This window comes from Triticum aestivum, chromosome 5A (genome assembly GCF_018294505.1).
Source record: "Triticum aestivum cultivar Chinese Spring chromosome 5A, IWGSC CS RefSeq v2.1, whole genome shotgun sequence".
Taxonomy (NCBI): Eukaryota; Viridiplantae; Streptophyta; class Magnoliopsida; order Poales; family Poaceae; genus Triticum; species Triticum aestivum.
In genome coordinates this window covers 674,010,504-674,033,801 of record NC_057806.1, presented here as the reverse complement: position 1 = coordinate 674,033,801, position 23,298 = coordinate 674,010,504, and the positions used below count along the sequence as shown (strand labels likewise).

Genomic DNA, 23,298 nt, shown 5'->3' with positions numbered 1-23,298 from the left:
GAGAGAGATCACTCACCCCCACCCCCCTCCCCCTCCGCCGCCGCCGCCGCCTCCGCCTCCGCCTCGATTTCGACTCCTTTCCTCTCCACTGCCCCTTCTTATACGTGACGTTCATGAGGCGCCCCCGCCCGGATCCAGCCCCCCGCCGTTCTTCTACCAGTGCTGCTGCTGGCGCCCACGCCGCACTCCCGTGCCGCCCGATGTCCGCTGCCAGCGGTGGTCAACCAGCTGGAGGAAGGTAACCCCTACCCCCAAACTCTATATTTCCTAACCCTAAAAGCCTTAATGAAAATTTAGGTGACTTATAAGCTCGGTTATCTTATCGAGCCTTGCCTATAGTTAGGATGGGCAAACTTCCCCACTGGGGCACGAGCGAGTTGTTTTTTTAGCGCTCGACCCGACCCCGTGCCGCTCCCGCGAGCGGCCCGGGCGTAGCCCTAGACCCTCGCCGCCGCCACCCCTCACCTCGCCTCTCCCCTCCCCCGCCGCCGCCAGGGGCCGCCGCCGGGCGAAGCCCGTGCGTGCGTGCGGCGGTGGCGGCGGGTTTCTTCCCTTCCCACGAAACATCCGGTCGGCGTGGGACGGCTGGCCTCGCGGTGGCGTGTCGGGCCGGCGGCGGCCTGGGGGTGGCTCCGAGGGGCGGCGCCGGTGCTCTGCTCCTCCGGGCGGTAACCTTGGCGCGCGGCTAGGCCGGGTGCGGGCCGGCGCGCGGATCTGGCGCGGCTGCGGGCGGGCTCGCGATGGCCGAGTCGTGCTGCTGAGGTGGGGGACGCCGGGGCGGCGGCCTCGGTCCGGGCTCCCGGTGGCCTGGGCGTGGACGGCGTACGGGCGCGCGGCAGCTCCTGGCTCCGGATGTGCGCGGGGGGCGCGGATCGACAGCCGGGCACGGCGGCGGCAGGTTTATGTCGGGCGCGGGAACCAGCCGGGCGTGGCGGGTGCGGCTCCGGAGCGCGAGGTGTGCTGCGGGCGGTGGACCTGCTCGTCTGCTCTGCTGCTTCGCTTGCGGCTCCGATCTGGATCTGGCGTGAGCTGCTTCTTCGGTCTGGTGCTGCTCTTCGCGATGTGGTGTTGGTTGTTGCGGTGGTGGTGGCTGCGGTGGTGCTGCGGTGGTGGACGGCGGCTTCGGCCAGGGGGTGGTGCGGTTCTGGTCGCGGTGGATCGTGGGATCCCGTGGCCGGAGTGAGGTCGGCCTCGGCAGGGGTAGTGGTTTGTTGGCGGCGGTCGGTGGTGGCGGGCGGTCGGCACATCTCCGGGAGAAATCCTTGCTCCGGTCTCCACCGGAGACGACGGCGGCGGCGCCCGCGGGTGCCGTGATCTTTCTTGGAAGCGTCGTCGTGGAGGTGCGCTCCTCCTCCCCACGGCTTTGGCTCCGGAGGGAAACCTCAGATCCTCTGGATCGGGCGATGGAGGCGTCTTCGCGTCTTTCTCCTCCTTGGGGGCATCGTCTCGGAGCAGGCAACGACTGGGAGACCGATGGATGGCGGCATCTTCGCCGTGTGGGTTGCGGCATCTTTGTCGCGTGGTTTGTGGCATCTTCGCCGCGTAGTTTGCCGAGGCGGCCTTTTCGGGGGCGCTGATTTCCGCTTGGCAACGAAGATGGCGTCGAGAGGAACTCTGGTCGCGGCTCGGGCTTCGGTAGTCGGATCTTCCCGGCGTGTCCGAGGTGCTCTTTGGGGCACGGTCGGCGCAAGTCCTGCATATTTCCCTCGTGATGATCGTCGTCAGAGTCGGAGCTGTCGGCTGTTCGCGCGTGTGGCCTTCTGTTGGCATGTGCCGTCATGGTTTCTGTGCAGCTGTTTGCGGGTTGGCTTCGACGATAAAGGTCTACGGTGAAGTCGGAGTCGCCCGTTCGGAGGTAGCCGGTGATGACGATGACGCTTGCGACTGCTCGGCGGATGTCTTTCCCTCTTTGTAGCTTTGTGATCCCATGTCGGTGGCCAGGTTGACCGGTGGTACCCATTTTATGTGGGTTGGATTGTATCGGTTTTAGCCCGGTTTTCCGTCAATTAACCGGGCAATTCTCACTCCTCCTTAATTAATGAAAATGGCAAGTCTTTTGCCTCGTTTCAAAAAAAAAAGGATGGGCAAACTAGCCCAGCCGAGCTAGGGTTTCGAGGCAAGGCATATTATTGGTTTGGTCCCCTTGCTTCCGACGGCAAGATTTTCATTGTTCTTCGTTTGGATTTTAACTTGACGAGATACATTCATCACTTTGCCATGAGGTTGAGGTTACCAACTTCCCTCGAACTGGCTCAATTATTGATTTGCGTATGACAGCTTCCGGATAGACATATCTATGTATCTATTATTCTGCTTCAAGTGCTTGTTTTCTTTTAGCCAACACGTCAAGTGCTTTGAAGTCTTTGATCAAAATATGTTCAGTGCTTAGTACAAGAGAAGAGGGGATTCAAAAAGGAAAAAACATGACAGGCAACAACAAAAATCTGTTTTCTTAACAAAAATCGTAGTACATCAAGTGATTTGTTTAGTGTCATTGAATTTTTTTCAAAAGTACAAGTCTCTGATCAAAATATGCACAGTACTGACAAGAGAAGAGCAGATTAAAAAATTATAGGAAAAAACAGGACACACAAGAGCAGGTCAACAGAAAAATCAGTCATTAGAGCTGATGTTTTAGCTGTAAAAGGAGTATGAAAGCTGCTATGGTCACTGCTAGCTTTTCACTCACCCCCACACTGCCTGCAGCACCTGCACGTCTTGCCATGGCGGTTCCTTGCTTTTGGCAGAAAGCTAGCCCATCAAGGCTAGGTGGGCTATTTCTGTTTGGGCAAAGGATGCAAGCAGCCCCTTAGATTTTTGTATTATCTTAATGCCTTATCGCTAGCAGATCTGTTTTCTTGCTGTCATCTCAGCTAGTTTCTCACTCTCTTCATAGGTTAGTTGAGGTGTTTGATGTCACTAGGTGTCTTTCTCTGTACACGGCTTTCATTATTGATTCATCAGTTTTGGGCTTTTGCTGTGAAGTTACTTGTATTTTAAGATACCAGGCTAGCTTATATATTATAATTTATTATAATGTCAATGTCAATATAGTGTCCAGTATAATGGTTTTTACAACCATGCTCTACTTGTTGTAAATGACATTGTTTCATCTACTCCAGGGTAGGGAAGATGCAGAAAAGCATGCGCAAGCGAAGAGGCAAGCACATAGGTTGCTTTAACAAAAAGCAAAATGCTAGCAGAACAGAACTTATGCAACGTGAGTCTTCATACTTCTATTGCCCCTGCAAGTATTTTTACACAGCCAAACTGTTGTAGCACTCACAATTGTTTACCTGTACCATGTTTCTTTAATTAACTAGGACCTATCCATCCAGATATTACATTTGAAGATGGATTTGGTAACTTGGTTAAATCCTGTCAAAGTTCCTCGAGTGAACGCACCAAACAGATTGAGTCAGAACTATCAGAAAGTTTTGTCTCCCTTGCTTCATTCGTTGGTAATTAATATTATCATATGCCCATTATTTTCCATTAATTTTCTGAGTACCCCTTCATTGTTGCAACCACTTAATTTTCAACTGACATGTCGTGTTTCTTTAAACAGATGGTACGCATGTGATTAACTCTTTTGAAGAGGAATTTGAGGATAATACCTGGAGCACACTCAGTGAAAATGTTGCTTTAACTATGTCTGAATGTGTCGTCTCACTTGCTTCATTCAATGGTGATTTTTGTTCGTCGTATTCTCGCTTTTATTTTAACTTATTTCCCCGATTATTATTGACCAAATTATGATGTGTGCAGGAAATTCAAGGTGTTTTGCTTGCACAGGCGTATATATAAACTGTAATCCCGTGAGAATCCTTACTACAGCAAGTTTGGTTAAAACTTCTGGCGATGGAAACAAGATTGATGATAACTTGCGGGTTGGTATTGGCAATGCGCATCATTGTTTGTGCCTTTTGTTTGTCCGTTTATGACACTGGTTTAACCTTATCATTGCAGATTGAAGTGCACCTTAATAATAAACAACATGTCACGGGGACATTGAAACATTATGATCTACGCTATAATGTTGCAGTTGTTGAGATCATGGGTTCCTACAGTTCTTGTGCAGTGGATGTGGAAGAGCGTATTTCTTTCACCCCTAATATTGAGGTTTTAGCTGTAGGGCGTCTCTTTGAACGTCCAAAATTAATGGCCTCAAGAGGGGTGTTAATTGACAGAAAAAGCAAACTTGCTTGCGAAGAGCTTGGGATTTCCACTTGTAAAATCACCTAGGTATATGTATATTTTGCCTGCTTGTATGTTTCGCATGTTGCAAAATAATTATTTGTATTAGAAATATGATCAATGGATCATTGAATCTGTGTATTAATTACGCATTACCATTTTTTTGCATCCCGTTTTTCTGGTGTCACTTATGTTTTTCTTTGTTCTATAGGCTGGGATTGGAGGGCCTCTTATTGATGCTTGTGGGAATTTGATTGGCATGAATTTCTTCCATGATGAAGAAACTCCATACCTACCGAGGGAAAAAATTCAGGAAGTCTTGGGATATTTTGATGAACAATGGTATGTCTTAACATTTTTTGTAATGGTATAATGTTGAGATTTGAGGAAGCTCTTTTTGATGCCCTGAGATTTACATGTTGTACATGGTTTCTGTTCCAACAACATCCGCAGTCTTCACAATTTTCCACGCTCTTTACCATCCCAAGATTCCCAACATTAAGTAGGCATATCTTGCTTGGATATATAGTAGCCCGAAGGCTCAAGTTCTGATCTGCAGCTTACTGAGGCTATGATTCCATGGGCTTATCAATGTTTCTACTCCTATTGGCCTCCTATGTAGGAACTTGAGAACGCAAGAATAGGTAAGAACATGGAATCAGATGCCATGGTTAGTGAAATCCTATGAATCAGATGCTAGAAATCCTACAGGATTAAGTAGTCAAGAATTGATCGATTGAGATATTTGAGTGATCTACGGAACAAGTCTAGGAAATTTAAGGCCTCTGTTGGTTTAGAGGAATTTTGTAAGAATTCTAAAGGGTAGGAATTTTGTAGGGATTTTTTTTCCTTTGGAGCCCTTTACTTTGTAAGAATAGGTTCCTATTCCTATGTAGGATAGGAATCAGTACTTCCCATTTTCAAAGGAAAGAAAACATTACTCTAGACCCAATGAAAATTTTCCTATCCTAGTGACATCTTTCCATAGGAACTGAGATACATGTCATCTCACTTATGATAGTTTTCCTATTCCTATGATATTTCCTACCCTATGAACCAAATGAGGCCTAAACGATGATTAAAGTAGAGGGACCAAGGGGGAGTAATGTTGATAAGGAAATGAAGGAACAATATCTGAAATTTTAGAGCTCATTCTGAAAATCCATAGTGCTTAATTTGAAAATCCCATAAGGTTTTCTATGATACTTTTGTTAATGCTATATGTTCCCACAGGCCTAGAGTTGTGAGCTTAAAACCAAGACAACGTTTTTTTTCCCTCAAAAAGAAAAAACTTCCTACTCTACAGTATGGTTTGTTCGGAGACGTGTACTTTTTTGTGATAACATTAAGACCCCATTAAGTTGACCCTTCGTTGATTAATCTGATTCAGTTATTGATATTAACATTATTTTTTTCCTTTTGATTTTGTAGCATGTCGAATGACAGTTGGTCTGAACCAAGAGATTGTTATTATATACCAGCTTTCTACTCTATACCGTATGGTTTGTTCGGAGATGAGTACTTTGATAACAAAAAGGATGCATATTCTCCGTCTCCGGTTTTGTGTTGAGACTATTTGTTGGTTGTTGTTGCTCCACTCTATGAAGTATGGACCCGCTTGTTTTTTCTTTTTGCTTGTTAGTCCTTGTGAAGTCGAGACTGCTACATATTCTGAGGCATTTGCACTTAATTGTAGCCTATGTGCTTAAAGAATCCTAAGCTAAATCCTTGTTTAGTTATGTGTTCATTTCTGCCATCCCCATTGTATCTCAGATACACATTGTTGTCTCATACTACAAACAAAATAGTCAGCACAGAAAAGTGCTTGGAGTAAAATTTAGGGCAGCAAAAAGTGATTTTCTTTTTGGCACCAAAAAATTGTACATCTTCAACAGCTGCCCTAAAGTAAATTTCTTTGGAAAATGATTAAAAACAACCTACTGATCTTTTCCTCTCCAACCTCACGTGGCTCACGTCAGGCTTCCTACCACTCCCCCAACCTTATCTTCTTTCGGAAGCTACTCCACCGATAATTCAATCTGGAGAGAGCGGCGATTTGGTGCCTGGACTCAGAGGACATGAACAGTACCATGATTTGAAAGGGGGAAAAGTTCAATTTTTTTTTGTGGTGTAGGGCAGCTGTTTTTTAGTCCCAAGAGCCTAAAAACGGTTAGGCCCTAAAATAGGGTGTTATTAGAGATGCTCTAAAGGGCGAAGCTAATGGAGAATAAAACTGTTTTCCTTTCTTTTGGACCATTTCTTTGTTTGTGCGAGAGAATGTCGCACCCTATCTGCAATCAATGCAGATTAATACTGAAAGTACCCTTGTGCACCCGAGCCGAGATGCACCCTCGTAAACAGTAAAATAAAATAAAAATAGTTAAAAAATTAAGAAAGTCTGAAACTTTTTGGAGACAAACTTTGACGAATTCTGAATATGCGTGCTAAATTTCATGAAGAAACAACATTCCGAAAATGCTTCCATAAAAAAAACAAAATTGACACTCCAAAAAGTCTCTTTCTCAGATCATCAAGTTTTTTTTTACGGTACCATTTTTTGGAATGTTTCTTAGCACGCATGTTTAGAACTCCTCAAAGTTTGTCTTCAAAAATTTCAGTTGTTTTTTATTGTTCACGAGGGTGCATATGAGCTCGGGTGCAGAAACTTCATGTTCGTATGTGTCAGCATTATGGGCTATGGCTATACATGAGTGACACATTACTGGAGGTCTGGTGACCTAATTAATCACAAGTGCCATAAAAATGAGTGTTGTGCCTGCATTGATACATGTCTGCAAGCAATGCAATGAACACACTGCCTACCAAAAACCATCGAATCCGGAAACATTGAACTCCATGACCCCCTTGAGGCTTGAGCACCCCGATCCAGAACTCTCCCCCAAAAAAGTCGACATGCTAATGTATGAAGAGGGTGAAGAGACGTCAGCTCATTCGGTAATACCCAAATAAACAAAAGACGCGAGATCAAATAGTGTCGAGATGATAACCTGCGAGTCCCCATTTATGCTGAAGCCATCTCCCTCTTGTTCTTTTGCTTTTCCACTGGCCACAGCTTGAAGACGGGCTACGGTGCGTCAGTGGCTGCGGGCGCACTGTGAGCTGTGCGTGCTGTCTTTTTACAAGGAACCCCTGCACTTTAATTAAATGTCGCAAAAATCCCCTAGAAGTGTATAACCCTCTGATGGCTAATTCCCCTAATTCCCAAATCATGAAATGAAATCCCTAACTCCATCCACACGACGGCGGCGGCGGAATCTTCTCAGGTTCGTCGTTGCTGTTTGGCCGGCGAGCAGTGGAGACGAGGAGGCCAGAAGGCCGGCGTCATTTGTCTGCTCCCCACTTCTCCTGTGTTGTTACAGATGGTTGGCGCCGGTGACCAGAAGCTGCAGTTTACTGTTTGAACAAGCTGAACAGCTTACATGCACATACTGCAGAGTGAAATACTGCTGAACATAGCATATCATAAATTATCAAAAATATTAAGTTATAAAGTTATAAATATTATGAAAAGGTATAATAATTTTGAACACAACATATCATCAGAATTTTCATGATATAAGAATGCAAAGATATAAATTGGCCATAATGCAAAGATATAAATTAGACAGCACTACACAACACTCATCTTTTAAACCCCAACATGATATCAGAATGCAAAGATATAAATTAGACCGCAGTACACAACATATCATCAGAGTTTTCATGCCAAAATGAACTTCATAGCAGTACACAGCAGTACCATTGCATCACAATTTTGTCTGTGAACCAAAGCAAAATAAAAGGGTCTATGTTGTCTCTGAACCCCAACAAAAGAAGCAGTTCATTCATGAACTATAATGCAGCAGAAGTTCATTCATGAACTAACACTAGATGTGATCTATAAGTGCAAATCAAAGGGAGAGGAAATCATGAAGATCATCTGCAGCAATATTCAGTGATCTGTGCTGCAGAAATATTCAGATGACTATGCTGCACCAATATTCAGTGATCTGTACTATTCAATACAACAAAATATCAGTTAACTATGAAGAACAATTTAGTTATCTACTTTACATACACTGCACACAATCACTACATCTCTAATGCATTGCACTTGCACACACTCAGCACATATATTCAGTTCAGTGCAGCGCACACATTCAGTACATCACCTGTCACGAAAATTCAGTTAACTATACAATCAGGTGTCACCAAAATTCAGTTAACTGTACATCATCTGTACCCAAAATTCAGTTACAAATCTTTCTAATTTTTAGTTCGAACAATCTCCAGATTCGAGCAGAAATGACCAACAAGGCAAATGATCACATCTGAGCAATATTATAGGATAATTTGTTGCGCACACAAGCATGACCAACTACTTTGACAGGAAGAGGCGCCTACTTTCAAAACCCCCAAATAAACCATAGCAAAATTCAGGAACAATGTCCCCATATCTACTCCGCAACAATCCACATACACAATATCTCGCATGGCATAGACGAAAGATGAAGATCAAGCACACCAGAAAATTACTCTCACTCCGGCAAACCCTACACGATGTCATGGACGAGGAAGAAATACTCGTCATGAAGGAAAACAGGGAGGGTGCAAGTTACCATACGAAGGAGCTGCTTCGTCTGGACGACGACGACGCGGGTCGTCCATTGCCTCTGACGCCGGTCGCCGTGCCACACGACCTCCGCCACCGCAGCCTCGGATTGATTGCGAACCGTGCGAAAGAGAAAGCAGAGACGAGGAAACGAAGCGGCGAGGAGTTAGAATGAAAGGCCACAGCCTTCTAGGTACCTATGCGCAAACATAACACGCAATCACTTCTCGCTGTTGGAGGGACTTCTTGGGATAATTAATTAAATCCCAAGTGGTTTTCTGCAAAATAACCACAACACCAGCTCTGCCCACACTCACACCCACTGACATGTGGGCCATACACCAACTGTCAAGCCACGCGGGTGGCACATACGGTGGCATACGAGCGAAGGCATGGGATATACACCATTTGGACAAGTTATGGCACCACTTTCACGTATTTGCAACTTTAGGCACTAAACTGAACACGCCAGACAAGTTTAGCCACTTGTGGTGTATTTACCTCTAGATAAAACAATACCATGCATGTCGAATTGTCAGTCCACCACATTCTTTTTCAATCCCATTCAGCAAAGCCATTGATCATGGTTGCAATAAATAATACTAGGTACAAACAAAAAATATATATAAAGAAATAGATGGTTGTCGATAGAATGCAGCATCATAAATATCTGAGTAGACAAGCATGCTAAGGAATAATTGATTTAAGCTGCGCCACCCTCGCCCTTCATTGTCTCATCTAGAACTCCTGCTTTTTGCTCTCCAGGCTGTACCTACAATTTTCAAAGAGAAGTGTAAGCATGATTTCCTCTTGCTATTCATTTCATCTGATCTCTTTGTGGATCTAAAGCAGACACCAGATAGTGATCGGTATGGCGGCAGAAACTAAGCAAGAAATAGCAAGCCCAAGTGCATATGAAGGTCATGTGGTAAGGGTGCTTATTATTATGACAACCAAAAATAAAGTCAAAACCACTGTCATAGGCTCCTAGCACACCGACAGTGAGAATTTTTTGAAGGGGTAGATCTTCCGCGGCCGGGCATGACCCAGAAAAGTGTGTCCGCCCAAATGAGATCGAGCGTGTTGGGTTATGTGGTGCACCCCTGCAGGGAAGTTTATCTATTCGAATAGCCGTGTCCCTCGGTAAAAAGACGATCCGGAGTTGTACCTTGACCTTATGACAACTAGAACCGGATACTTAATAAAACACACCCTTCCAAGTGCCAGATATAACCCGGTGATCGCTCTCTAACAGGGCGACGAGGAGGGGATCGCCGGGTAGGTTTATGCTATGCGATGCTACTTGGTGAACTTACCATCTACTCTCTTCTACATGCTGCAAGATGGAGGTGGCCTGAAGCGTAGTCTTCGACATGATTAGCTATCCCCCTCTTATTCTGGCATTCTGCAATTCAGTCCACCGATATGGCCCTTTACACATATACCCATGCATATGTAGTGTAGCTCCTTACTTGCGAGTACTTTGGATGAGTACCAACGGTTGCTTTTCTCCCTCTTTCCCCCTTTCCCTTCTATCTGGTTGTCGCAACTAGATGCCGGAGCCCAGGAGCCAGACGCCACCGTCGACGACGACTCCTACTACACCGGAGGTGCCTACTACTACGTGCAGCCCGTTGCCGACGACCAGGAGTAGTTAGGAGGATCCTAGGCAGGAGGCCTGCGCCTCTTTCGATCTGTATCCCAGTTTGTGCTAGCCATCTTATGGCAACTTGTTTAACTTATGTCTGTACTCAGATATTGTTGCTTTCGCTGACTCGTCTATGATCAAGCATTTGTATTCGAGCCCTCGAGGCCCCTGGCTTGTATTATGATGCTTGTATGACTTATTTATGTTTTAGAGTTGTGTTGTGATATCTTCCCGTGAGTCCCTGATCTTGATCGTACACGTTTGCGTGCATGATTAGTGTACGATTGAATCGGGGGCGTCACAATAGTCATGGCCATTAAAGGTATAGTTGCAAGCCAAAGCTTTCCCACTAGCTAGCTGAGCAAAAAGATGATATCACTGCCAAGATATTGGTATCATTAAGAGACCCTGGCAAACCAAGGAAGCAATGCCAAAATCCATAAATCGCGTGAAGCCATGGCTTCAAGCACAATGGTAGGTTTACACCTGTGGCTGGTGTATTGCCCTACCCAAGCCACCGGGCAGTTCTTCCACCTCTAATGCATGCAAGCAATACTCCCAAGCAGGCCCAGCCATCCCCTTTCTTCGTGCATCGCCATCAACTTCTTTGTGTCCTCCTCATTTGGAGCTTGAAGATACTCTGGGCCAAAACCCTAGATCATTGTCTTCGCAAACACTCACACATATTTAATGGAGGTATCTTCTCCAATGCGAAGATATTCATCGGTATAGTCGGCGGGAACGCCATATGCAATTAGAGCTAGTTTGGTTTGCTTCCACACTTGAAAACGCCTGGCCTGGAGCTTGCCTGGTTGCTGCCTGGTCTTTGTTTGGATGAAGCCCTGAAAAAATTGGAGGAAGCCTGGCCTGGACTACCCAGGCAAATAATTAGCCTGCCAGGCGTGTCCTTTTGGTCACCTGCAGGGCCGGTCCTGACATTTTGGGGGCCCGGGGCAAAACTAAACCTAGGGGCCCTTAATATAAACAAAAGTATGTATTTCCAAAAATATTTTGAATCGCTAGTCAAAGAAAATACAGTATGTTTCTCTTTCTTTTTTACTATTTATACAATATGTTCCTGTTTAAGTCTCTTCGTTAGCAATATATCTGGTAGCTTTATTGTTATGTTTATCCTATAATTTCTTTCATCCTAATCAGCTGTAGAAAAAACTGGCACCTCGTCTAGAATAATGAATAATTTAAATGCCAATGATCACTCACGTTATCATCCATTTAGATGTCAGATTGTATTATGTATAGCCCCTATATGGATTAGTTTAATCCTCCATATAAAAAAATAACAACCCGAATGATATCTATCCGTTAACAATACTGATAAATCAATTGTTAGTTTCCAATTGCAACAACGCAGAGGGCATGTCGATGATCATTCATACTTCTAATCAACTATCATGATAAAATTTCCTAGGCCATACATACAGACTACCTATAAAAATAGAGATTAGAGACATACCTTCTTTTCTGTAACTGTCATCGTATCCTAACAGTATTGATGTAGCCTCCCACCGAGTCAGTATGGTCTCGTCCGAGGCAGCGACTGCAAAAATGCTACACTTATGGACAAGTTACGGATGAAACTTAACTGCTCCGAGCCGAGGCGGCACCATGCATGCATAGTAGTAGATGGATATCAAGCTTCGCGATCTTGATCTATTCTCGCCGTCCGTATCATTGTCGCTTCCCACCAGTCCTGTTTTTCTCACAAAAAATTGGGCGCACAACTTTCGGCTTCTGAATTAAGGAAGGTGTTTTTCACGGAAAGATTAAGTAAGGAAACTAAGAGCGGATTGTTTTCATAACCGTGCCTAATTAACCGCATCCAATAACTGCTCTATTAATTAATTGGAAGGACCATCAATCGTATACTAGAAGCACGAAGAAAGGAAGGCAGGAAATCAGGGAAAAGGTTGCAGGTGCACCTCGGCGTTCTGGGCAGGAAATCAGAGAAGAATTGGGGGCCCCTTGGCACCTGGGGGCCCGGGGCGGCCGCCCCGTTCGCCCCCCCCCCCCCCCCCCCTCAGGGCCGGGCCTGGTCACCTGGGCGGGTGGCGGTACTAGTCTGGAGCGAATCCAGTTATTTATATGTAGGATCTGGGCCATTTGTCAGTATTTTATATATTTTTAATCCCGAGTGAACTCCCAGGCTTAGGTCACACTCCAACACAGCAATGCGGCCAGGCTGCCTGGCCAGGCTACAAAAATCAAAATCTCAGGCGCAGGCCAAGCAGCATTTTCTCCCAGGCACGTGGCCCAGGGTAGCAGCATTTTTTGATATGCACTAAACCGAAGCAAACCGGCAGCATTCCTCCGACGAGTTAAAAAACGACAATTTTGCTCGCAAGCTTCAATGATGCGAACGAAAAGAAACCTACGCATTCGATGTCGCCTACGGAAAAGGTGAGACGGATATGTCGGTACCTTGGCGAAGTAGTCCTTCATGACCATCTTGTCCGCAAGAGCTCGGTTGCGCGGAATGCAAAGCCGGCCAACCGTGGATCCGCAACGCTTTCTCTTAGGGCCCTTTTCAAATTTGTCCATTAGATGCAACAACACTAGGTTGTAGACATCGTCGTCCAAAATCATCTCCTCTATGTCAAAATCATATGACGAAGAGGACGACGAAGAACTCCAAGCATCCATCTAAAAAAATAAATGCACGCCTATGATTTTTCCTAAATCTCGCCGGTCGAAATTGAATCAACAAATTGCATTGAACTTACCTTCCCCGGATGCAATTCCGCCAGCCGGAATCAAGTGCCACCCTTTTCTTCTCATACGCCCACTGGAGCAAATCGGGCAAACCCCTTGGCCGTGACACCGGCGTGTGCGTTTGTCCCTCGCGCCATTCCGAGGCTCACCGGGGTCGGAACCAACTGGATCCGCCTGCTACAAGGCCGCTCGCGAAGCTTTGGGACGGATCTGGGGAAAAATGAGCACCCTCGGCCTCCAAAATTGGCGGAGAAGATGCGTCCGGGGGAGTGGAGCTATTGGATGGCGCGGGTGGGGGGGTGGGGGGGGAGGGAGGGGGAGGAACTTCAGTCACGCGAAGGAGTGGGAGAGATAGGGGAACCGACAAAAAAAGAAGGAAAACTGTAGATATCGCGGACTTGGCCCGGACTTTGCAGGATCCCAAAAAATATTTAGCGGACGGCCGATTTTACCGGATCAGTTCCGGGCGGAAAAAAACGTCCTCGTTGACTGCATCGACGGTTATTTCAACGGATGGGCTATTTTAAGGATCCCTATGCTATTAGATGCTCCTATGCACTCTTGGTTGCTCCTCTCAGCCAGAGAGGGCTCGACACGTTCCGCGCATCTCCTCTGCTCTGATTAAAGGAGCAGATATTTATTCACTTTTGGTTGCTCCTCTTAGCCACAGAGGGATCGACACGTTCCGCGTACTTCCTCGGCTCTGTAGCAGTACCAGCACTGCAGCAGCGCGCAATCAAAGAGGAAGGCAGGAGCTATAATACATTTACTACGATGTCTTGTGCCCTGGCCTTTGGCCTTTCAGTATCGTCTGTTGGCACAGTACTGCTAGGTTCTCATTCGTCATTTCCTGGCTTGCTCAGTCGTAGCTGAGGGTCGAGGGAAGCCCATGCTCGTATGTACTAGTAGTACATAGTACTCCAGTAGCTAGCCTCCAAAGGAGCAGTACCATGAGATGCCCGTGCCCTGGGCCTTTCAATATCTTGGCTAGTCATTTTCTGAAAATAAAAGAAGCTCCAGTCAAATTATTGGGGTGCGGTAAGAAATAACTTGTGCTCCGGCAATCAAGGTGCTCCCGTCTTCCTGCGCAAAAATAGATAAATACATTCAAAAGTGCATAGAAAATCCAAAACAAATATGGACAGATCGATGATGCAATCATCTAAGCTTGTTCAAAATTTTAGCTTCAATAATAGCTTGTGCAAAGATTAAAAGAAAAGGAAGAGAACCGGCTTGCAAAATGGAGCTGATGCAATGTTCACATGTCAAATCCACACATGCATTTCTGTTAACCGGTTCGAAATTCGCAACCTGCACCAATTACATGCCGAATTCTATTATCTTCTTAATTATTATCATTGTTTTTCAACCTCAATTAGTTACGAGTGTAGCATCATCTACCCATCCATATTTTTATTTGAATTATTCATGTAATTCTGGATGTATTTTTCATTTTGGAAAATTTAGGTCCATGCCACTATCCAGTTTCGATATACAATGGTTGTCATTTAAATTGCATGAATTGTCATTGTGCCACTAATACCAGTGAAGAAAGTGGACTCGTTGCCATCTCATTTAGACCAGAAGATTCCGAAGCTGGCAGGAAGTAGGCCTAAAGGATAATCTCAATTCCAGCCCAACAAAGGAGGGGACACAAAACTCAAGTTTTTCAATGAAATTTTATCGAGCCGAGCTTCATTGGACTGAATGCCCGAGGAAGTACATCGACATTAGGAAAGCCGAGGAGCCATATTCCCGTCGCCGCTATGCCAACTTCATCAACGACAAAGAACTTGAAGACCCTATGGGACATGGCCGGGATTCATGGTCGCCCACCCTCCCACCACCATAGCGGTTGGCAGAGAGCACGAGACCTGTGGTGGCGGGTCGAGGAGAAATGTTGGTCTCATGGCCGCGCTTCATACACCCTCTCCTCTATAGATGGAAATCCCTGCATATACATCAGGTGCATACTCTTTACCACATGCTTTCACACCATGTTTAATATAACTGGGATTTCAAACAGATCTCACTAGATTCTAAACAAGAAAAGAAAAAAACTAAACATGTCATCTTTGAAATTGAAATTATATAAATAGTCCATGCATTGAGAATGACCACGGCACCTTTTCCAACTCTGCAAAAAATCACCGCGCGTTGTTTGCAGATTTTACAACGGAACTGCTATCGAACGCGTGGGCCCAGGCATGAAAATTTGACAACGGAACAATTATTTGGCGACACGTTGCTGCCTGCGTAGTCGGGTCACAGCACGATTAATGCTGGATGGAACCTCCACATGGTTCTTTGTCTAGTGACTCGGTTTGAGGGACCCTGTCATGTGCAGCTCAAACGGGGGCACTGTTCATGCATTTTATTGAGGCGTGAACAATAAGCAGGCGACACGTCGCTCCCTTGTTAGTCCGGTCACATCACAGTCAATATTGGATGGGTCCTCGGTATGGATCCCTGTCATATGCAGCTCAAACAGGACACTGTTCATGCAACAGTGCACGCAACTTGGCATCCTAGGATAGTAGGATAGCAGGATATGGTATGTTGCAGTATTGATGGATAGATTCCGAGGGATAAGCTCTCCTGGAAATCCATTGCAATCGCAACACTTAGGCCTCTTTTTGTTTGTAGGAATCTTACAGGAATTTTATAGGATAGGATTTTTAAAGAAAAAATTCATATGAAGCGCTTTGGTTTGTAGGAATGGATTCCTATTCCTATGTAGGATAGGATCCAATCCTTCACATTTCAAAGGAAAAAAAACATTAGCCTAAACTCAATAGAAAAAATCATATCCTATACATCAAATGATATCTCTTTCTTTATAGGAATTGAGATGCATGTCATTTCACTTCCTATGAAGTTCCTATTCCTACAATATTCCTATCCTATGAACCAAAGAAGGCCTTAGGGCCTTTTTTGGTTTGTAGGAATTTTATAGAAATGCTAAAGGATAGAATTTGCAAAGGAAAAGTTTTTTTTGAAGCCCTTTGGTTTATAGGAATGAATTCCTATTCCTATATAGGATAGTAATCAATCATTTACATTTTGAAGGAAAAACATTAACTTAAACTCAATAGAAAAATTCCTATCCTATGCATTAAATGACATATCTTTCTCTATAGGAATTGAGATGCATGTCATCTCACTTTCTATTCCTATAACATTATATCCCATGAACCAAATGAGGCCTAATTGTTGGTGTCCTCGATGAGAGAGTGCTTGCCATGTCGGTCCGTCGGTGATGGGCCAGGCTGAGGACCCTCTAAAGATTGATCACGTGGCCTTGCTGGCTTTGGCCCTCGATGCGATCAAGATGAAGATTTTCTGAAGACTCAGCGCTCACTTCAAGCGTATTTTAACCGACATGCTTATCTCTACGATCGTAACCGTCCATTTGTAATCCCTATTTACCCCCGGCGTCTATATAAGCCGTGGGGTTTAGTCTGTATAGGCTCAGAGGCAATGCATATTCGCAAGGTTTAGAGCTTGGGCAAACTCATTCGATCTCGGGGTAGATTAATTTGTACTTTGTACCTCATAATAATCAATACAAGAAGAAGGACGTAGGGTTTTACCTCATCAAGATGGCCCATACCTGGGTAAAACACCGTGTCCCTACTCTCGCTGTTATCATCTAGCTCTGATCATCATGCTTGGGACCTCCTACTCGAGATCTGCCGGTTTTAGCATCGACATTGGTGACCCATGTAGGTCCCGCCAGGTGATCGTATGAGCACGACGGCAGATTTGCGGATCGATGATGACACCGGCTACAGGGACATCTTCGTCCCCGGCGAGCTCTTTGTCTTCAGGAACATCATATGGCGTGCCGACACGACTCGCCATCTAGGCCAGATATAGTATTCTCCCCTGGACCAAGCCATCTGGCTCGACAATCTGGAAAATGTCGCAGATTCATGCGACAAGCTCATCTCCCCAGGCTAGATGTCAGATCGGCCCAAACATATCATCGCCTACTCCCCGGGTTTGATCTCGGAGCAGGCCCTAGGTATAGCTGCTCATGGATCTAGCTTCGAGCTCGGATCCAAGCACTTGAGCCTGCCTGATCGGAACCCCGAGGTGACATTACTAGGAAAAAGCTTATACACAGACACTTATCAGCAACACTTGTTAAAGCGAAGCGCTACTGCTACGTAGCAGTAGCGCGTGTCTGAACAGCAGGCTACTACCACAAAGTTAGAAGTAGCGCGTCCCCCATAAAACGCGTTGCTACTATGACGACCAGAACCGTTGCTGCCATGCTTGGTATAGTAGCAGCGCGCTTCTACAAACTGCACTACTGCTAAAAAATAGTAGCAGCGCGTTTTAAGGCGACAGTGCTGCAACTAACAAAAGAAAAAAAACGAAAAAGGAAATGAAAAAGAAAAGGAAAATTAAAGAAAAAGAAAAAAAATGAAAGCAATAGCAGCAGCGCATTTTTATGAAAGCGATGTGGCTACTTTACCTATATCGCGTTTTCCCGACACGCGCTACAACTAACTTATCTATAGCAGTAGCGCATGTTTTGTAAAAGCACTACTACTAACTTTGACTTGCCGCTTCGTGGGCGTCCCTCCTTCCCCCAATTCCCAATTCTTGTCGCCAGACCCCAACCTCTCCCTCCTCGCCGCCCCTGCTCCCTCGTCGCCCTGCCTCCGTCGCCGCCAAAGCAGCCACCAAAGCCGCACGCCATCACAGCTACCAGAGCTGCGCGTGCGCGGAGCCACCCTCGTTCGCTCCTCGCCGCCCCTGCTCCCTCATCGCCCCTGCCCCATCGCCGCCAAAGCCGCCATCGCCGTCACCGGAGCCCCTGCTCTCTCGTCGCACTTGCCATCCTCGTCCGCTCCTCGCCGCCCCTGCTCCCTCGTTGTCCCTCCTCTCCGTAAGCCCCACCCCTCCCTCTAGGTTAATTAACTTAGGTGAATTTAGTTCATTAGGTTAACTAAGTGAACTAGCTAGGTTAATTTAGGTAAACTAACTAGGTTAGGTAACTAAGTGAACTAGCTAGGTTAATTTGGTTTACTAACTAGGTTAATTAGATGTTTTCTAGATGTTTGGTTAACTAATTTGGTTAACTAACTAGGTTAGGTAACTAAGTAGATGTTAATTTGGTTAGGGCAGTAGTGGTACTGTTAAATATATGTTTTTTAGTTAGGGAAGTAGGTTAGGTAACTAAGTAGATGTTAATTAGGTTAGGTAACTAAGTAGATGTTAATTTAGGTTAATTTGGTTAACTAACTAGGTTAGGTAACTAAGTAGATGTAAATTAGGTTAGGGCAGTAGTGGTACTAGTAGATGTTAATTAGATGTTTTTTAGTTAGGGATGTAGGGTTTTACTAGGTTAATTAGGTGAAGTTAACTGAATGTCCTAAATGAATGAAATTAGTAGCTTAAGTAGTTGTAGATGCTTAAGTCGCTAGCTAGGGTTCATCTAATTAGTTAGTACTTGTAGATGCTTAAGTACTAGGGTAGTAGGGTTAGGGCAGTAGGGTTTAACTGGATGTTAATTAGGGCAGTAGGGTTTAGTTTAGAGAAAAAATTCAGTATAAAAATATAAATTTCTAAAATGTGCTGCTCATGTTTAAGCTAGGAGATTTGTGTAGATTTTCTTGAAGTGTCAAACACTAGGAGATGCAAATTTGAAGTGGTCATGTTATATGCAAATTCCTCAATAGTGTTTGCTCATTTGTATCTACTGTTGTGCCCAAGTGGCCTTTTGTTGTTTCCAGGGAATGAAGACGAGTGGCCTATGTTTTGCCGGAATGTTGATTCATTTCCGTTCCGGCAAATTTCAGGTGCTTGATTTGTCCATTTTTTAGCAAAGGTCATACCAAAATTTTCCGTGAATTTCGGGATGACTTGTGCTACAAACTAGGACATATCGAGTGCCCATGATTTGCTGCACCGGGAAGGAATCAACGTTCCTGCAAAACATAGGCCTTTTGTATGTCATTATTCATTTTATTAGGTCTAGAATTAATTGACTAGATTTAATCGTAGGAAACATGGCTAGCAACGATGAAGGACACGGTTCTGGTGATTGCGACGATGTCTACCTGGCGGCAGATGAATTTTTGAACCTTGCCGATGATCAACAGTTGTTGTTGCTGGGCCCACCTGTCACATCCAAGACCGACATCGAGACTGGCGTTGAGACCCAGTCCGGCACCTAGACCGGCGCCGAGACGGGCACCGAGACTGGCAAAGCCATAGAACCGAAACTGAAGAGGAGATGTCGACGTCTAAACCAGCTCCTCACTACTAGACTAGTGGTCACAGAGGTGGACGGCGGCAATTTTGAGCCAAAACTGCATGTGGAAGCGCGCTCCTGCTTCGGCAATCAAATAGGCCGCTATGATCCAGCCGCCTCCGCAGCCTCGGGTTCAAGACCGTATACCTGTCCGCGATCGCGGTGCGGCAAAATAGCATATCCCTAGTGAACCAATCCTACCTAAGGCATCGGTAGAGGACATACACGGCGATCTAAGGAGACTTCATGACGATGTGCTGCGGAGAGAGAAAAGCCTAATTGCCTCGGAAAATCCAAGAAACCCACTCTACGTGGTTAACGTGCCACGGCAAAGTTTGTACGTCGACACATTCCCCGTGGTGAAGTTCTTCCTTCGATTCGGTTACATCTTCGACATGTTTCACTTGAAGAAGCTGGATTTTACGTTTGTCTGCCTTTATGCCTTGTACATGAACTACATCATCGGGATTGAGCAGATACCTTATATTTGTATCGCTGACCCCTACTGCATGCATGAGGGCTTCTTGGCAGTCTGTGCAGAGCACCGTGAATACGCGAGGGACTACATCATCGATTTCATGGTCGCTAATAAGGACAAGGAGACGATTCTCGTGCCTTATCATCCCCTGTAAGTCATTCGCGTGGATATCCTTCCTTCGATTTCAATCATTTATTTGCACGGTGGAGGCTAATTAATTTGAGGTGTACTTATTTTGTGTAGCCATGGGCGTGTCGTCCTCATCATCCTTTACCCCCAATACTCCCACACTCTTTACTTGGACTCATCGAAGAACATTAACAAAAATGATTACACCCACATCAAGTCTGTTCTCGACAGTGCTATCTTTTTGTACGGCGTACGGGGTGGAGAGATCAAGACCAAGAAAAAGAGGAACGGTAGGCCCGCCTTCAGCCATAAGACTGACTTCTGCTGCATCCAGCAACCGAGTGATACTCTTAGTGATGGATTCTATGTCCTACACCACATGCTGGAATACAGAGGGGATCAGCAGAACCTTCGCATGTCACCTACATCCGGGGATGCCCATATTCTGCAATGGGCAAAGAACGTAGGAGATATCGAGGATCATCGACTTCGAGCTGAGTTTTATCACATCCAGCGTGAACTTGCCCAAATCATCATGAAGGAGGTCCTCGAAAAAACATGGATGTTCTACGAGGAAGGGAAAATGTCACGGGAAGACATCCGAACATGCGTAGCAGCTCAGCGTATCGACCTGAAGCCTTTCACTAAGCTCGGGGACTATCTCCCTGACTTAGATGGATGGCACAACATGTTTGAGTGATTGCTGATATATGACAATGTGTCCGTTTAGTCCATACTTTCTATATGACGAAATTTTGAGTTATGCACAACGAAACTTTATTTGTGATGTAATTAAACCGTCCTCCTCGACTAGCGAAGATCGCTCTAGTTAGGGCATTTTGTGTATGATGAACTTTGTTATTTATGCTTATGATATGGGGCTCGGGGGGGGGGGGGGGGAGGCGGCGATCGAGGGGGAGGAAGGGAGAGGGAGGCGGCGGGGGCGCGTGGGCGGTTGCGGCGCAGTGGGTCGGGGCAGCGGCGGCGGCGGCGTGGTGGAGGGAGAGGGACGAAGTAGTCTGGCGAGAGGGAGGGACAAAGTGTATGGATGGGGGAAAATTACTAATGGCGCACCCCCAGGCGGTGCGCCATTAGAATGTTTTTTCATAGCAATGGCGCACCAGCGGGACAGTGCGCCACAAATATATATATATATATATATATATATATATATATATATATATATATATATATATATACACTAATGGCGCACTTTTACAGGGTGCGCCATTAGTAGTTTAAACTAGTAATGGCGCACTGTGAGGCGGTGCGCCATTAGTAGTTTTGCAAAAAAAAAGAATAAAAAAAATTCAGTACTGGCGCACTCCCTGTCTGATGCGCCATTACTAGTTAGAACTAGTAATGGCGCACTTCGGTAGGATGCGCCATTAGTATGTATATAAAAATGAAAAAAATAAAAAAAATTATCACTAGTGGCGCACCTATTTTCTGGTGCGTCATTAGTGTCTTCCACACTAATGGCGCATCACCAACTGGTGCGTCATTAGTATATAGTAGTGGCGCACTACTTCCCTGGTGCGCCATTAGTGTCAATCTTATCTATAGCCCTTTTCCTAGTAGTGTTACCACAACTCTCCTATGGATATACCACGTACGGTCTTTCTCTCCTCTAACTATGCACACGAGGAGTGGAGCCCTCCTCTTATACACGGGAGAGGCTACAAGAAGGGAGCAGAGGACGAGGTCCGGGGCTAACCAGAGCGGAGCGAGCTCCTCCAGCACCATACAGGGCCCTAGGAACGGCGAGGTCGGACATCAGATGCACGCGGACATCTGAAAAGGACCTTAAAGTCTAGTGGTGGACTACCCCGGCGGTGCCACCGCCTCTTGGCACGCTGCCTGCTAAGTGTTCGGTCAAATGCAAGGAGGCAGAGGAGAGTCTCCGGGAGTTCAACCCAGGAACAGAGGAGAGTCGAGCACGTATTCGGTGCGCGTGTGAAACAGTGGCAGATCTAGAATCTTACCAACGTGGGGGCAAGCATGGAAAAAGATGATTGAACGGCACAAAAATGAGCATAATGTATATAAATATGCACTAGTAAAAGTAAAATTGCAATTTTTGTGTGGGGGCCATGGCCCCCACCATCCCACCCCTAGATCCGCCACTGGTGTGAAAGGATTGAGAAATGGAGCACTTGTGTTCTTCGAGGCGTTTCGAATGAAGTGGTCCACCCTCTACCAGAGTGGTAGAGGGGTATTTATAGATCCAAAAAATAGAGCCATTTGAGCCATTTCAAATAAGTGTCTGGATGTCCGTGTAGCAACCCTGATGATCCGGAGCAAGCCCGGCTGAGTACCCGGATGATCCTGCTGAAGAAGGTCATGAACAAACGATCGTAAGACAGATTATCTATGTTCTTTTATGTCTTCCAAAAATAACTTTGTTGCAAGCAGTTTCCTAGTTGCTTAGCCACAGGGACATGGAAACGCAGCAACGACGTATGATTTTGCTTCTAGTTCTTCAACATATTTCAGGAATTTAATCCTACCACAACAATTATAAATGGTTTCCATCTTATTACGAGGCAAGAATATTCAGAGGCAGGCACAAGTTGTAATACTACAACAATACTGGTTTATGCAAATAATGTGTTTAAAGGGGACCCATTCGACCATGTTTATGTTGGAAATATGAGCAATTTACCAAAAGATTTTATTAACAGAAATACTAGATAAAGCATGACTAATATAGCCGTGATAAAGCAAGTCATGCAATCTGACGGAGAGAAAGTAAATAGCACCTGCATATATGAACTTGAACTGAACACATCTAGGACAGACACTAGATCATGTTGCATATATGAAGTAGAACCTAACATATGTAGGGCAAACACTAAAGCAAAGAACTGTGGCAGGAATTCTATCAGAAACAGGAAGAACACATACGGGACAGCAGCAGCAGAAGCACTGGACTTGGGGTCGACATCCTCGCCAGCCATGTCGTCGATGAGGTTGTCGACGTCGGGGAAGAAGTCGTCGTCGGGGAAGTAGTCGTCGGAGTCCATGATAAAGAGGTCAGTAGTCGCGCGGAGCGCTCCCCAAAAATCTTATCACCCTTCTCCCATACAGGACTCAAAAGGTGTGGTTCCGGAGGCCTACTGTCCCGACCTGTGGTGCACGTCGCAAGCCGGGATGGGGAAGAACGTAGCAGTAGTGCAGTGCTCAGAAACTTTGTGGCGAGAGGAAGAGGATCTTCTGGTGTGTCTCTCTGGAGA

At 45.6% G+C, this 23,298-nt stretch overlaps 1 protein-coding gene and 1 long non-coding RNA gene across 8 annotated transcripts; one reads left to right on the top strand and one right to left on the bottom strand.

Moving 5' to 3' along the window:
• Window positions 1-335: 335 nt before the first annotated feature.
• On the top strand, window positions 336-5,944 carry LOC123105888 (uncharacterized). 7 transcript variants are annotated; one of them, XM_044528061.1, is made up of 8 exons: window positions 336-1,024; window positions 3,123-3,220; window positions 3,324-3,461; window positions 3,569-3,688; window positions 3,769-3,890; window positions 4,130-4,245; window positions 4,409-4,539; window positions 5,629-5,944. In XM_044528061.1, exons 1-6 carry the CDS (start codon window positions 903-905, stop codon window positions 4,133-4,135), a joined length of 606 nt encoding a protein of 201 aa, XP_044383996.1. In that variant the 5' UTR covers window positions 336-902; the 3' UTR covers window positions 4,136-4,245; window positions 4,409-4,539; window positions 5,629-5,944. The 7 variants fall into 7 exon arrangements, with proteins under 7 accessions (XP_044383996.1, XP_044383993.1, XP_044383992.1 ...); XM_044528058.1 differs by having other exon boundaries at window positions 338-955; window positions 3,339-3,461; window positions 3,970-4,245; XM_044528057.1 differs by having other exon boundaries at window positions 338-955; window positions 3,970-4,245.
• A 3,320-nt stretch (window positions 5,945-9,264) lies between these two features.
• On the bottom strand, window positions 9,265-13,509 carry LOC123105887 (uncharacterized). The gene is made up of 4 exons (XR_006451061.1): window positions 13,199-13,509; window positions 12,897-13,118; window positions 11,932-12,015; window positions 9,265-9,581 (listed from the first exon to the last, which is right to left on the bottom strand). It is a non-coding gene; the product is annotated as an uncharacterized lncRNA (long non-coding RNA).
• Between the last annotated feature and the right edge of the window lie 9,789 nt (window positions 13,510-23,298).